General features: G+C 41.5%; 1 protein-coding gene across 11 annotated transcripts in view; it reads right to left on the minus strand.

Annotated features, from left to right (window-relative positions):
• Nucleotides 1-554: 554 nt before the first annotated feature.
• The window catches only part of NPAS3 (neuronal PAS domain protein 3), a 641499-nt gene continuing 625131 nt past the window's right edge, over nucleotides 555-16922 (minus strand). For all 11 annotated transcript variants that reach the window (XM_080977754.1, XM_080977753.1, XM_080977750.1 and 8 more), the window contains 3 exons: nucleotides 9218-9365; nucleotides 7254-7369; nucleotides 555-4955 (listed from right to left, as the gene is read on the minus strand). In XM_080977754.1, the coding sequence (XP_080833880.1) occupies nucleotides 3646-4955; nucleotides 7254-7369; nucleotides 9218-9365 (1574 nt within the window). In that variant the 3' untranslated portion in view covers nucleotides 555-3645. The remainder of the gene's footprint in view (nucleotides 4956-7253; nucleotides 7370-9217; nucleotides 9366-16922) is intronic.

The following is a 16922-nucleotide window of genomic DNA, read 5'->3' on the forward strand; positions in this document are numbered from 1 at the left end:
TGCCAGAAAGCCTGGCCAATAAACATATATGAAAACCAATGACTTAGTTGTTTTTCCACTCTGGAGGAAGAAAGTTGTTAGAAAAATCAAGAACCTAGATAGAACATGAGTGACGGAAGAGTTTGGTTATAACAATGTTGAGTATAATAAATGAAAATATAAAGTGCATTTTATGTGATTAATGTATGTGAGCTGCCCTCTTCTGGTGTGTAATCATTAAATAAAGTCACACCTTATATAACTGTTAACATTTCCAGTCTATTAGTCAGCTTTGATAATGTGCATAAAATGCTCAGTATGAGAATGAGTTGGGGTTGCTGAGAATTTAAGATGGCGGCATGTTTGGTGTAGTATTTGGATTAGCATTGTGAGCCTGCATCTATGTAGCTTCTTTGAATAGCTTGTAAGCTTTAAGAATAATCTAGTTATGCCCTCTTTTTTTTAATAGGTTTTAGCTTTTTTAATAAAAATTAGCAAACAAGGTACCCTGCTCAAACAAATACTACCAGCATTAATTAATCAGGATGATCATATGTAAAAGAAATGATGCCAGATAGTAACAAATCCAAGAGAAGTTTATTATGAAAATGGCACCTGCAGGATGAAAAAAAATTAAGTTACATAAAGACAACCATGTATGACATGTATGAGAATCTACAAAAGTATAAAAAGAACCCTGTTGTAAATGAAGTATGTACATTTCTGATTTGCAGCATTATCAATGATCAATGAAAAAAGTGTTTCGAATAAGCCAGGCACTCAAGAAGTTAGATTCGGTTAGCTTAACACAAAATAAATGTACCATAGCTGTCATTTTTTAACATTTTAATTTTTTTTATATATTGTAGAGTTGGTAACACTGCTAAGATTTATACGAACAGAATCCCTTTCCCCTTTATTCAGCTACTTGGCACCAGTCTCCTCATAAAAGATTTCATATATTTGTACAAGAAATAGTTAAAAACACAGACACAGTCTTCACAGGTAATGAAGATTTTTTTTTCCATTTTGTAATTTTAAACACTATGGATTTAGACAGCAGCTGTGATTATCTGTTAGTTTAAATCACCAGAAATCATTTTGACACAACACAGAAACATTTATTCAAAAATAAAATTAAAACAACAACAGCTGTCTAGCTGTTCTTTGTAGCTGATAGGTGCACTCCTTTGATTGTTCAATAGCTAGAGTAGAGCTTCCAAGGGAAAGCCCAAATCAGCTTCCCTTGGCCTTGAAATCTACTTAAACATCCTTCAAATCTAACTCTTTAAAAGCCCATTATCAAAATTTGTGACATCCAAAATGCCCCTTTGGGACATTATTCCTTTCCACTCTCCCTCAGACCTGCCCCTCAGATTCTATAGCAACTGTACTAGAAATTGGTTCAACAACACGTATGTTATCCAAAATGTAGAGACCAGCTGAGTTAAAATTACATTAACATTGCACATATATGTAAATATATATATATATGTATATGACAATCCTAAGCTCAGGTTCCCTTTTTTAACAACGTCTGTTGACCTTTGCAAGAATTTTCTATCTCACTTGAAATTGCTCTCTGTATATTACTCCATCAACCTACCTGGGAGAAAACCAAAGAAATGCACCCTCTACTTACAGTTAGAGCACAAGGGACTCTGGAAATGTTAACAACTGAGGCTATATGGCATCACTTTGCTTAATATATCTAAGTATCACCCTTTAGTGCATTGTGCGATGCACACTGTAAGAGTAAGACATACCCAGAATTCCTCTGTGGGGGGGGGGGGAATGGCTCCATTAACCTTGAGCTAGTTAAGAGTCTTTTATCTCTGAGAATGGGAAAAGAGAAGAAGAGAAAGAGGAAGAAACAGGGGAGAAAAGGTGAAGGCGGGGAAGGAAGACAGAGAGAGAGAGAGAGAGAGAGAGAGAGAGAGGTCTGAGAATACACAACAGCAAAGCAACAGCAGAAATGAAAAGGTATACAGACAGTGGAAGCAGCATAAGGTGACATTACAGAGGAAGGCCACCACACAAAAACCACTAACCCCCAAGAATCACTGGTTCACTAGGACTGTAGGAATGGGACTTTAACCACTCCAGACTAGAGATAAAGCACAGAGAAGACAAAGGACAAAACAACTACATTAGCTTAGTATATACTGCATATAGTAACACACATTGAAACTGCAATGGGACTGACAGCCAAGGACACTTACACATTGTACACATTACAGTTCTCACATCTGTTATTAGATGCCTTAACAAACAGCTGCCAAAGATGGGCGTGGAAGAAGAATTTATACTTGACAGTCATTTGGAGTGTTTGACACTACATTGATTTCTGGCAACAAAGACAAAATAGGAGATTTCTTTTTCTTTTGTTTTTTTTATACTTAATGTGCAGTTTTTAGTTGCAGTTATCTATTTCAAGCTTATTAACCCATTCTTTAAAACATATTGGCTTCAACACTAGAAGGAGGGGGATTACAAAAGACAAATCAATGAGCAAAACTTAAAAATAAAATACAACCTTCCCTCTATAACATTAAATGAAAAAATAAAAAACATGTTAAATATATATATATATTTCCCCTCTTACTCTGAAGTGTTATTTGGGAGTTGTAAAATTAGCCTCAGTTACACTGAGAAAGAAATAAAATAAAGTAAAGCAAAACAGTAAAAACCTATAAATAAAAACAACAACAACCAAACACTGATCCTCACACCAGTTTTGAGTTTTCTTGTTCAATTAACATGCATTTACCAAAAAAAGAAAAGGCTTCCAGATCCATTTAAATTTAATATGAGGCTATGCTTGTTAGTTTGGAGGTAAAAAAATTAAGTCCTGCAGCAAATGTTAATGAGGGCTTTTGTCTTAACTAACCAAGGAGACTGCAGCACCTGACTATAGACTAGTACAGAAGACATTCCTTTCAAAAAACCCAGCCCACAAGCTGCGTATTGTGTGAAGACATTACAGATTAATAAATGATAGCACCATGGTTTTAGAAATGAAGTTAACGTTTCTGTAATTAACATTTAGTCCATCTTAATATTCTAATCACAGGCCAGAAATTAACTTTTTTAAGAACCCAAATTATTGTATGTGCAAGTAAGAAAATCTTAACCATAAAAAGTGAATTAAACTCTGCATAAAATTCTAAAATACTATCCCCTATTTTTTTTTAAAGGAATTAGGAACCAAAAAAACCCCTTTTCATTTGACTTAGTCAAACAGGGCACATTTTTTTATGCTTGTTTCTTTTAATCTTGATCACATCAAGATCATGTTGAAGTAAACCCAATGGTTGTCACTTTAAAATCTCTTTACCACATCACTGAGTATTCTATGGCAGAGGCAATACACATATTAAAGGCATCTTAATAAAGATGCAAAGGAAGAAAAAAAATACACATCTCGGAAGAAGACAAAATGGCAGGCAACTGGTACTTCAGCTCTCTGAAGGCAAAAATAAAAAAATATCTTTTACATGAAAGAATAAGTCAAGTTAAAGAGAAAGGGGGGGGGGTGAAATGGGGACCATCATATTGAGAGAATAAGCTGACCTGCTCAAATTCAAAGTGCTAGAATTAAAGGTCTAAATTAAAATATAGTCTATGCCTCAGAGTTTAACACTGAACACAGTATGTGGTCATATTTCAATCCTCCTTCCGCTCCAGTGTCTGTGTGGCATGAATGCCGTTGCTGTACACAGGAAACGGAAGAGTGGAGAAAAGTCCTTCGGCAGTTGTGAACACATTCCCTGCAGGCATTTGGGTCAGACTGGCCGCGCTCACAGCACTTCCAAACGGTCCTGACATATTGAGTCGGTGAACGTGGTGGTAGAGCATTTCCATCGGTGTTTTAGGATCCAGGCCAAAGCTGGGGCTGTTAACGTCCACAAAGTTAACAGCGTGGGTGTTGGGGAGGAGATTGCCCTGCATGGCTAAAGTAACTTCAGCTGGAGCATACCGAATAGTGCCAGTGGTATAGACCCTCTGAGCAGCCGTGCTGGTGGCGGCAAGGGTTCCAGTTACCCTGTGAACCAAAGGAAGCACCACATTGCCTGCTTGCAACCTCTGGAGGGCTTCCAGGTCCCCAGTGTACAACAAAGAGTTGGAAGTGCTGGGGCCTCCAGGATGCTTGTCCCGTGGAGAGGCGGACAGAGGTGGTGACAAAGGGTCAGAGGATACGGGAGCCAAGGCGGAAGTGGATGAGGTGCTGAACTGAGATTTGCGGCTGGCAGTATTTTCAGTTCCTGGCGGGGTGAGGACAGAGTCTGGAATGGAGACATGTAAACTACTGCTGGCTTGGGGGGAAGGGAAGTGCTCTGAGTTGGGGGGCTTGGTCATACTGTAGGGAGATTCGTTCCTTGAGATTTCCCTGTTGGGCGGGTAATTCCAAATGCTGCTATCGTTATCAAAATTGATAGGTTCCGAGATCTCCGTTTTGATTTTGAGCACTGAGGCACTGTTTGGCGATGAGAGCAGCTGGGGCTGGTCCACCAATGCGGAGTCAAGTCCGTTGGGGCTTGAGGTGCTAGACAGCCTTCTGCGGGTCATGCTGCCTCCTTTCTGCTTTTTCCTCCTCTTCTTCCTCTTTTGATGTTTGCTGGAAGACTGGGCATTGACTTCTCCTGCGCTGTCCGAGTCCTTGGCACTGTCTGAGGTCAACGATTCACAGTTCTGCAACCGCAAGTCCGATTCGCTCTCCACGTAGCGTTCCACCTTAATCTGCATAGAACCAAGAGTGCCAAAACTATCCTCCGGGGCCTTTTGATTCTCAAAGTCAGAATTTTCAAAGCTGTCATCGCTGTCTCTGCTGTCCTGGTTGCTGGAGCTGTTGCCATCATCGTTACAGTTCATTTCATTATCTGACTGGTTCCCAGACTTCTTCCTATCTGACTCGGGGTCTTCGCTGTTTTCCGACTGGTTTCCTTTTTCATCCGACTTTGAATTCTCATTGTCCTCTGAAGAATGGAAAGAAAAGCACAGAAACACCATTAAGAACAAGAAGGCAAGATTTAAAGCCCACTTAGAGGCCTAGTTGCCAGTGAGATATTATTACCGGTAATTTCTCTGGCAACAGCATCTGGCACAATGCATTTCCTTTCATGTGTGAAACCACAGCAAATATCAAGCTGAGAGGGATTTGGCTGCCCTTCATCTCCCTCCGGACTGTGAGTGAAAGTGGGGTACCTTTATGTCACATAGACGAAACGAGAACATACTTCAAATGGCACAGTGTCCATAGATCACATATGTAAAATTCGGTGATACTTTGTTGTGACTGAGAGAGGACAAGGCTATGCAGATAGTGGCAAGAGCAGAAGTTTCTCCAGGCCTATTTTTGACTCTTGGAAATCGGGCTTCTCCTCTCTGAGGGGCAGTGGTAGCTCTGTGGGATGGAAGCATTTACTTTAGGCTGGGCTGGAGCTTCCAATCCCTGCTGCCTGCCACTACTGCACAAAGGTGAAAGTTACTTCTGTTGCTCTGCTCACTTTATTCTCTGGCCCTGGCCACCACTGGAATGTGGCCCATGCAGGGGCGCCATTTCCATGGTGTGGAGGCTTTTATAGCCCCCCAGTGCTTGGTGGGAAGGGTCCCCCCTTCCCCAAATCTTGAGGAGGCCTGACAGGAAGTCACTCCCGACCCTGCACAGCCTGGCTGCACTGTGTTGGAAGAGGAGCACGGCCTGACATCACATGCAATGTACAATCCGAGTGACGTCACACGTCAGCCCCCCCCCCCCCCCCAGTGCTGGGTGTAATTCAGCACCTGGGGGCCCCTGGAAGATTGCCCAGAAGAGAATGCAGCTCCCAGACTGAAACAGGTTCCTGTCTTCCTGTCCTTGCTTTATAGTGTGTTTGTGTGTGTGTTTGTGTGTGTGTGTGTGTGTAATATGTTCTTTTCCCTTTCCTTCCCCCTGAAACACAGTGCAGGAAGGGGGGGTTAACTTCATGGCATGTGTGGCCCTTAGCCCCAGTCTTTTCTTCCAGGATGCTGACTACAAGCTGCTAAGTGCTAGAGCATGGGTAGGCAACCTAAGGCCCGGGGGCCGGATGTGGCCCAATCGCCTTCTCAATCTGGCCCATGGACGGTCCAGGAATCAGTGTGTTTTTACATGAGTAGAATGTGTCCTTTTGTTTAAAATGCATCTCTGGGTTATTTGTGGGGCCTATCTGGTGTTTTTACATCAGTAGAATGTGCGCTTTTATTTAAAATGCATCTCTGGGTTATTTGTGGGGCATAGGAATTTGTTCCTATTTTTTTTCAAAATATAGTCTGACCCACCACATGGTCTGAGGGACGGTAGACCAGCCCACGGCTGAAAAAGGTTGCTGACCCCTGTGCTAGAGCAGGCCAGTTCCCTCTTCTTCCTAATTTCACCTCCGCTTTCCTTCTCCCCTCAGCATTCTCTACATCCTGGAAATTTGTTGGGTTTTATTGGGCTGTTTTGCCCAGGTGCTGTTCTTCACCTTGCTGCTATGCTCCAGACCTAGTGATGTTCCAGGGCACCGCAGGGTGGCAGGTCTGTGTGGAATTGTGACTGCCACCAAAAAACGATGGACAGCATTCAGCAAAATGATCCTTTGAGATGAGGGGTGGGGGGTAGGGTGGTGTAGGGCACCTTAAATGTTAATTCCCTTAAAATTTCTTCTGAGAAGTTTCAGTTCAGGTCTAAACAAACCCAAATACCCCCAAAATCTACTGATAGATAAAAAAGAAACAAATCAACACTGGAAGTTAAGAACTATAATTGTATTCCAAACCCTCAAACAAATAGGGTACTCTCTATTAAATACTTGTAGGCATATCTTGGACACTTTTTTATCCTGCCTAAACTTTCTTGATTAGCCAGGCATTTGAATGATTATTTTGAATTGTTTTTCTAGTGTTTTATCCTTTATTGGCCTTGTATGCATTGTGGTTCGTCTCACCATGTTATATGAGCTGGCAGTATATAATTTTTTTTTATTAAATAAATAATGCTGGATGCATAGAAGTCATACAGATTGTGGATATTTCAAAGAAGCATGAGTACTCTGAATTTATATTTTTAGGATATATTTTGTTACCTTTCAAAAGTACCATTAGGCAGCGATGTAGCATGAGAACTGCAAGATCAACTGATAAGTCTGTGACTGTAATTCCTAACTTTCCTTTTTTGACGCTGTGAAGTTAAAAAGCAAAACCAACTCCCCACCTCCCTGCCAGAGACTGTTTTAAGATGCAAGGCAACAAAAAAATCTGAATGCTTATCTTACCTGAGTTGTCCTTTGAATCTGATTCAGAATCGGAGGTCTCAGAGGACTCTGAGGTTTTCTCTGGCAGATGAGGGAGCTGTGCAATATCCATTGGAGTGTCCTTATATTCTTGGTTGCTAAAGAAGGAGAGATGGCAAATATAAACACAAATTTATGACTTGGAGCTTGATCGTCTCTGCTTTCCTCAAATCTCTGGGGCAAAACATGCAAATAAACAGCACGGCAAAGCAAACATGCAAACACATGTTATCTCCTTCCAGTTCTTCACAGCAGAAGTTTTATGGAAACTTCTTTTAAATGTTACCATCAATATTTCTACCCTGAATGTCTGCTACTGCTCAGGTATCAGTACCAGAACATTTGTGGTTAACCAAGCAGCCAGATTGTACTGACGTCTCTACAAAAACATTTTCTGTCATACCCATCTTTGGAGTGCACAGTTTGTTACCCCCTTCAAATCTTTTTTGACATCTTACGATGGTTCCACCTCTACTTTTGCATAACTCTGGTAGAGATGTTTGCCTCTAGGTAAGGATGCCACCCACAGTAGCTGGGGCAACCCAGGGAGATGGGCAGCATATAAATACAGCAACAGCAACAGCAGCAAGAACAACAACATTGCTCTGAAGAATGTCAGTGGTTGATTATAACGTGTGAATCAGCTCAAAAACGGTACTGTTTAAAATTCAATGCCAGGGTAGCTGAAGACGGAATGAAGCATACAAAGAGAACCAACTAGGTTTATGTAGCATTAGAGCTTCCAATCACTTACAACCACTCCTAAAGCTTGCATTTGAAAGCCTCTGAAAGAGCTGGTGGTGGCCACAGATGGAGCCACTGATCTTTCATAGAAACAAATAAATCTGGATGTTGCTAGAAAGCAAAAGCAAGCCTGTATTTATGAACTTTTAACATTGGCTCATGCTGAGCATGTCTCCCACTCCTGCAATGATGCCACGAGTCAGCTCCGCTTAAGAAAAGCTTAAAGGGATTTCAGATGATGGGCAGCAGTACTGTGGTAGGGCACCCACTTCTGGTTATACACGTGGCTTTTCTTTCCTGTCTCCTCTAATCAACATGGCTGTTGCAGTCCCTTTCCCATCCATTGTTCCAGCAATGAAATAAACTAGCCTTCCTCCAAAGTGATTGAAAGGGGCAACAAATGACCTGTTTGTCACCCTCAACAATTCCACATGTCCCCCCCCCCTCTGTGTATCTCTCTTTAAAACTCCATTCCTAAGGAGCCTTCTTGCAATCAGCAGGACTTTTGAAAACAAATGCTTAGAACTGGGGTGTTACTGTGCAAGCTACTTTACAAGTCTAATTCCATTAGTCCCACAACTCGACATCTGAATGGTCATTATTGTTCCCATCTTACAGATAACAGTACTGAGATTGGGAAGGGAAGACCCTGTGTAAAATGGAACTCTTTACATTCTTTGCCATCTACCAAGAACTCAGATCAGGCAGGTACTGCCAACTTTAGAATTCTCCTGGAACAGCATGCCCGGTGTTTTCCTATATACAATTTATAGGGCTTACAATCTTAGCATTTCACCCATACTCCCAGTGCTTCTGAACTCCAAAAATGCCTATAATAAGTAGGTCTTCTGAAGCTACAAGTGAACAAAAATGACCTGACGGGGATATATGCTAAAAATATGTTAGGAAAATCATACAATAACAAGCTATTGTCCAGAATTCTATGACAGCCAACGATAGCATGCTAGCAAGGGCTGGCTGTGAATCAGGCTCTGTAATAAAGCCATTAGTAAGCAAAGCCAAGACGGGAATTTGAGAGATGTCCAGAATCGAGCAACCCTATGAACATCTTTCTATTACGATCAGTGGACACCGCTTCTGAACATTCACTTCCTTCTATTCTTTCTTTGACATTGCCCATTCAACATGACTCATGCAGTGACAACAAAAATGCAGATAACGGAACTGACAGAAAGCTATACCTCAGAAGGTAATTGACCCAGATGACGTTCTTCTCATTTGCATTCTTGGCATTGATCGCGATGGTGGCACTCGACTGTATCCAAATATACCCCCCATTCTTCTGCATCCAGCGGTAGTACTTCGTTACACACTGACCCTTGTTGAGCACTGGATTGAGGGAAACAAAAGGAGCAAAGAAATGCCGCTAGCATTGCACTTAAAGGAGAATCTTCCCCACAAAGGGAGCACAACACATATACAGGGAGAGGGGAGGCCTTTGTCCTGCTACATTCAATAAAAAAACATTACAATGACAAATAAATCCAGCCATTTCCTAGAGACCTGACAGAGAAGCAAAGGTTCACCTCCATCCGTACTGCGATTTTAATCTGCTTTTGGCAGCTCATGTAAGTGAAGAGCAGCAAAAAGGAGTACAAATCTCCACGAACTCATTGAGCAAAGAATCCTGTGTGGACATTTCCGATGCACTCAACATCAAATTGTGTGTGTGTGTTTTAAAAAAAGTTAAATTTCTATGTGATTTATTCATAGCTCCTGGGTAAACCTCTTTGAGATTCTGGCTATTTGAAAGGTTTGGGAAGATACGGTACCCTAGTTCTTTGATCATTCCTCTTCATTGCAGGCGATATCAACTACTGAACTTACACATCTGTTTCTTTTGATCTTGTCAAACAGAATTTACAGTCCTCAGATGAACCAAATCTCCAATGGTCAGCAGGGGGAATGTCTGCCGAGACTTTGCTTAATACCAGAGCAAAAGAAATCCACCAAAGAGCTGTGGAAGGAACTGTGGCCTAAGGGAGTCGAAGAATTGAGCGTGTTAAAGCCAAAAGTCTCTGCACAGTGTCTGAAATTGGTCCAGAAACAGAAGGACAAGTGAAAACAATCACTGTGCTTGAAAATGCTTAAATATACGTACAGATGTTCAAATGTTCTTCAGACCAGCACCTTGCCAAGTGAAAACGGGCTATGTAGCTAGATACGTTTGTCTCCATGAAAGGGGAGAAAGCTATACATCACCCGCTGGAATGAAGTAGTGTGTGTTTGGCATGGATTTAAAGAACAAGTTTGCTGTTCTTAGGACTTCAGCTCGTATTTCTTCCTCTCGTCTGTATTTATTCTTAATCTGGCAAAGTCTTGCACGCTAGAGGGCAGTGTGCATTCACATACATCTCTGCTTTTGGCATGTCCTTGTCTCCGTCTGCTAAAATGAAAAACCTCTAACTGCTGTAATAAATTTGGCTAAATTAGCTGCTAAATGGTTATCTCAAGTAATATGTATTTGCATTAATCATCTTGCTCTAAACCAGAACAAGCCAGAGTCCTAAAGACGTAGTAAATTCATATTGTCCATTTAATTATGGCTAATAAGTGCTTCATATACAATAGTTTCATGAAGTACATTTTGAATTTTTTTTTTGGGTGGGGGGGAGGGTAAGAAAAGACGGGTAAAAGAAGTCACTTTGAGTAGGAATTGTATTTAAACCTGTTAAACTTCAAACTTGGAACTGGGACTGCATCTTTAAAATTAGATGTACCTTCAAATCAAGAAAACGGTATCAAAACAACCTGTGTTTATCAGCACCAAAACCTGGGCATGTTCATGTGAGGCTAGGTTTGCATCAGCATCAAAATCTAGACAAGTGTGGAACTGCGGTTTTATTTTCATAGAGAAGAAGAGAAAGGCAAAGGGAATGAGGTTTTCCTATTTTTTATGCTCCCTTTTCACACAGGATCCCATGTTTCCCAGCTGGTTCTAGGAGCACCTCCCATTACACCCCCTCTGTTCAGGCTCTTTACCTCCAGCAAAATGGGTTGTGGCTGTTACTTCTAGACTCAGCTCCCCACAAGCTGGTGTTTTAGCTGCCCACTGCTAAAACCAGGAAGTACTTGGGTTCAAGCTAAGCTGCTGCAGTGGCAGCTGTCCAGTCCCTATTACTCTCCACCTCACTTGCAAAACTATAGCCAGGTCTTGTCTTAGGTTCAGGCATGATATACAGCAAGCAGTGTTCATCAGCTGAGTTCAAGGCACACAAGCAGCACTCCCAATAGCATTTGGGGGCTGAAACATCACTCCTTGCTCTGCAAATGAATAATTTTGTTTGTGACAGATAGAGGAAGTCAGAAAATGAGGAAAATAATTAAGCAGAGACTAGGTGTTTCTTTTGTTGGATGGAGTTCCTATACCAATTTCAGCTTCAATGACAACAACCCCTTTGCAAGACTGTTTGCATTTCTTATTAAAAGCTAAAGGTTGCAATTCAGCTGGCTGAAGATCTTTGTCAAATCTCCAGGCATTTGCAGTCAGAAGTAAGCACTACTGAGCGCAATGGAACTTACTTCCAGGAAGCTACGTAAAGGATAGCATCCCGTCTGATCTTAACACATCAGGCGTTTTGCTATATACTGTTGGTCTTTGGTGTGTGCGTGCGTGTGTGTGTGTGTGTGTGCGCACACACACACACACACACACACACACACACAGTAATAGATCAAGACGCCTTCTTGCATGGCTATGGACACTGTCATGATGAGCCTCTGCACTTCCAAATTTAACACAACATCAGTTCCTTCCCAAAAACTCTTTAAGATGAAATGGAACCATCCCCATTGTAGCATGGGTTTTCAAGGGCCGATGACTTAAGTCCACCATAATTTGCTTCACCAGAGGCTGTAAGTGGAGATGGGTATTATTATTATTATTATTAATTTTTTATTATTATTATTACTTTTATACCGCCTTTCACCTGAAGCTCACAGGGCAGTTTATAAAAACACAAAAATACATAGCATAGTAACTAGCAAACCAATACCCTCCCCACACAGAGTTGAAAGGGCCATAGATGGATTAATTAGCCAAAGACCTGGAGACCTGGAGAAGAGGAATGTTTTTGTCTGGCACTTAAAGACATGTAACAAAGGTGCCAGGCGAGCCTCCCTGGGGAGAGAATTCCACAAATGGGGAGCCACCACAGAAAATGCCCATTCTTGTGTTGCCACCCTCCATTTCTCTTGTAGCGGAGGCACATGAAGAGCAGCCTCAGATGGTGATTGCAGGGTCCAGGCTGGTTCATATGGAGACAGGTGGTCCTTGAGGTATTGTGGTCTTGAGCCATTTAAGGCTTTATAGGTCAAAAAGAGCAGAGGCACAGTGCCTCGGTCTTATCTGGATTGAGTTTCAGTTTCGTTGCTCTCACCCAGTCCATTACTGAGGCAAGACAACAGCCCAGCACATCCACTGCCACATCTGCAGATGTAAAGGAGAAGTAGAGCTGTGTGGCACCAGCATATTGCTGGCAACATACTCCAAAACTCTGGATGATGCCACTCACTGGTTTCATGTCGATGTTGAGCATGGAGGATAAAACTGAACCCTGAGGTATCCCACATTGATGGATCCATGGGGTCAAAGAGGACTCCTCAAGCATCACCCTCAGGAAATGACCATCCAAGTAGGACCGGAAACACTGCAAAGCAGTGCCACCCGCCAACTCAGACAGCTGCTCCAGAAGGATAGCATGGTATCAAAAGCCAGTGAGAGGTCAAGGGGAATTAACAGGGACACATTTTCCCTGTCTCTCTCCTCACAGAGGTCATCATATAGGGCGACCAAAAAAGTTTCTGTGCCAAAACCAGGCCTAAACCTTAACTGAAATGGATCTAGAAAATTGGTTTCCTCCAGCAGTGCCTGGATCTGGTCCCCCCCCCCCAATGCCCCTCAAAGTATTTTTCCTCAATTCCTGTTATTTTTGATCCTGTTCTTTCACAGTTAACCTTATTCCCCAAACTGTTTCTTTCATCTTCCCTCCTTGCTTCATGTCTTCTTCCTATATAGCAGCTCTCTGCTTTTACTCCCTTCATGTCTATTCCCACTTATTTAATTCTATGTATTTATCTCTTCTAATTTTCTCCAACACCTCTTCTTACCCTTTGCCCCCCCCCCTTCTGAAGCAGCTGAGGGGAGGGTCCTCCTCCTCCAACCCAGCTTCCCACCATTCAGGGTCACCCCCCATTTCTTCGTCCTCCTGCTGCTTCAGAACCTGCCAATCCAAACCCAATCCCAACAGCACTACAGGGCTCTTGACAATGTCTCACCGTAGTGGGGAAGACTGTGACCAGCTGCTTGCTCCCTCTGCTGTCCACATGCTAGCTAATGGTCAATGGGCAACTTCAAGCCCCCTGCTCTCTGTTCTAACGGCCTCTGTCTTTAAAAAAGGCAGCCTTTCAAAGAAAGAATTGTTCCCTGTATAGTAGGCAGCATTTTGGGGGTGAGGGCTGGCCCAAGACCTTTTCCCTGAAGCAAAGCCCAGGTGCCATCCCTGTGCCATGGCCTACACTTCAGAATATCTTGCTGCCTTAGCTAGATACCAATTCTTGCCTTTATCTATCCCACCTGATGAAGCTGTGTTATTAAAAAGCTGGGTTTTTCTGGGTACCTTAAGTGTCCCACCCTTGTCCAGTCCTATCCTTTTCCCTGCTTGGGGGTTCACTGACCCAGCCCACCCACATGCAGGGTACCAACTTTATTAATGGAAGGTGTGATCACATATTTTCCATGGGTGGGATTCAATTAATAAGCCCTGTCAGTAGAAGCTCACACAAGGATGTCCGCTTGTACAATGGGGATTCCCCCTTCCTTCCCCCTCTGGACTCCCAAATTGGTCCAGCTGGGTCAGATGAACCCCCAGAACAGCATGGAGGGGGAAGAGTGGGGGACTTGTTCTGCATAGTAACCTGAAATGCTTGCCCTGATGCATGCACTGCAAAATTTGATTCCTCTTCATATAACGAGAGAGAGCCAACGAACTGGCAAACTTGTATATGCATTTTATTTTGACTCGAAAAACTTTTTGACAAAGTGTTTTGACATTACAATAAATTGACAGCAAGTTCAGTCTGTTCTATTTTGTAGCAGCAGCAAACATTTGCAATTTGGGTTATAGTGTTTTGTAAACAAGCTATAAGTTGACCAGATTTCTGCATTTATATCTAATCAAAAGGCTCTTTTGCTTTTTTGTATTCATGTCTGAGGAGCAATTCTCATTCACGGAGTGGTTAAACTGCATGGCTAAGCAAAAAGGTGGCACAATACTAACTACCTACTGTAAAGCTTTTCTGTCAAACCACGGCTGCATCTGTGTTGAAACAGCAATTTTATGCAAATTCTTCTGAGTTTGTAATTGTTCTGATTGAGGTTTGGGAAGAAAAAAAATTGGAGGAAAGGCTTCCCTACATGTTTTAATGTCTTAGAATATCTCCGTTCAGCAAAATAGTTCAGCAGTTCAGGATTCTGATCAACTGTTGATGAAATAATCAAGTGATTGTGTGCGCATTTGAGAAAACAAGGACCTTGGAGTTTTAGGAAGCAGCAAGAGTGTACCTCCTTCAAATACATAGCTTTGAACTTCATAAATGCTGCCTCCCTTGCAATTAATAATGAAGGCTGCAATCCTGCACATACTTATTTTGAGCTAAGTCCCATTGTAGACATTCATAGGATTAAACCATTAATTCTCATAGCTTCCCTTTGAAATGCATGCTTGTTACCATTAGGAAAACAGACATGGTGTGGGATAAGTACTGGAACACATGTGAACTTTTATTTTAGAAAACCATTTTGTTTCAGGCATCACTGAAATTACATAGATGTGACCAGCTCTGTATTTTTACAAAGCTGGTGCTCATTCCTCTTTTCATAGCTATGTAAACCAACAGTTATATTAAGGGGATTTAAATGTATGTGGGGCAGAGAAGAGGAGGCCATCATGGCTAAAGCAATTTAGGGTTCTGGAGTATGTCTTTTACTTTATAACAATTTTTGCTATAGGGATGCCACCAGTGAGTGTCACTGTAGACAATGGGATGACCAAAACAGCAACAAAATCATGTTTCCAAAGTTGATACCAAATGAAGCCAATTTAATCAAAGACAATTACCAACCAAGAGCAGACGTTCTCTTGGAAGAGACTTTTGCACTATCTATACATTTATGTTTGCTAAAAACTGGTTGCAAGATTTTGTTGAATCCATTTACAATGTTATCACTTATTTTGTTACCATGCAAAATGCACACTGCATAAGAAGCGCTTTATGAAGGGAGTACAAAATCTATAGACTGATTTATCTTGGGGCAAATATACTGCAAAGGGCTGCACACCACTTCTACCAAAGGGGTGCTAGCTTTGTTTTGGAATTTTGCAAGCAGTGAAATTACAGCAAAAGAAATTCACGTTCTTCCCAGGCATCTAATTTTGTGAGTAAAACAAAACAGGTCAGTACAAGTTTGTTCCCAGAAATGCGTGGTTTTTTTTTAAAAAAGAACATGGTTTCTTCCTGTAAGGCTCTTCTGAGAAATCAAAGCCAAAAGCTTTCTAAAGAGCGAGTTGTGTTTTATAGGAAGGAAATAGTTTAATTCAGTTTGAAGAGGAGATGAAGAAATCTCATATCAAAAGCAGTCTTTTAAAGTGAAACAGCTTACAATAGGACATTTCACTAGGGTACAAATGCATTTAAAAGCTACAGTATATTGTGTATTCAGGTAAGTATAGAGTAAATAGGAAATGATGAGATCAGCTTACAGTGAAGCCTTCACATCCTCGCTGCCTTCACAAAGCCCCATTATAGTGGAGGAAATTTGGAGGCTGAATCTGTGCTATTTATTCCTTCTGCAAAAATAACCTTATCAATGAGCGTAGGGAACATTGATATTCAATTTGTCCTGCTATGAAAATATTGTTAATTTATCAGGAGGCGGAAAAGCATCACAATTGGATACCTAGCTGTAAATACCAGTTCTCTTTTTACATTCACAAAACTGGCAGATGAAACATGAAAAGGAATACTGACTCTTTAATCTCCTCTTCTCCACCTAAGGCCCAAGGCAAGCTGACAGGGTAACTTCATTCTGGAAACAGAGTAGTGCTTCTTCTTCTTTTTTTAAAGAAAAATTCTGGATTACTTTTTCTTCTGCTTTTGAAAACTGTGCACTATAGGGGGATATACCTGGCACTGACTTAAAACAAGAACAAGTTTCTCTATCTGAAAAGTTATAGTCCTTGATGCTTACAGGAAGGTCATTTTCAAAACCCATGGGGGAAATAGCATCACAGGCAGAAAGAGTACATTAAGTGCTTTATTTGTTTGAAACAGATACAGTATTTTTAAAATATAACAGCTCCCAGAATCAACGGAGCCTTTGATGTTTATCTTTTCTACAGATTTCATAATTAGTGAGCTAGATGTTTTGAATAGTAGGCAACTGCTAATTGATTTTTTATAATAAAAAAACATGCCCACACAATATTTAGCAAACTTCTGTTATGCTTGATACCTAAATGAATTATGAGCTCAGCATCCAGAGAGACCACCTACACATCATCTCCTTTCTCCAAAAAAAAAAAAAAAAAAAACCAGACTGGAGAGATGCGTAGGAAACATACAATAGCTTCTGGTCCCTGAATGCAGTTCATAAATGTGATTGTGGCCTTACTTAGGGATGAGATAATCTCGGAGAAGCATTCTCCATCACCATGGAGAGCCAGTATGGTGTAGCGGTTAAGAGTACTGGACTAAGATCTTGGGAGACCAGGGTTCAAATCCTCTCAGGCACGAACCTCACTGGGTGACTTAGGGCCAGTGACTGTTTCTCTGTATAATTTACCTCACAGGGTTGTTGTAAGGTAACAGGTATAACAATTTATGCTA

This window comes from Podarcis pityusensis (genome assembly GCF_964106645.2).
Source record: "Podarcis pityusensis genome assembly, chromosome: 1".
Lineage (NCBI taxonomy): Eukaryota > Metazoa > Chordata > Lepidosauria > Squamata > Lacertidae > Podarcis > Podarcis pityusensis.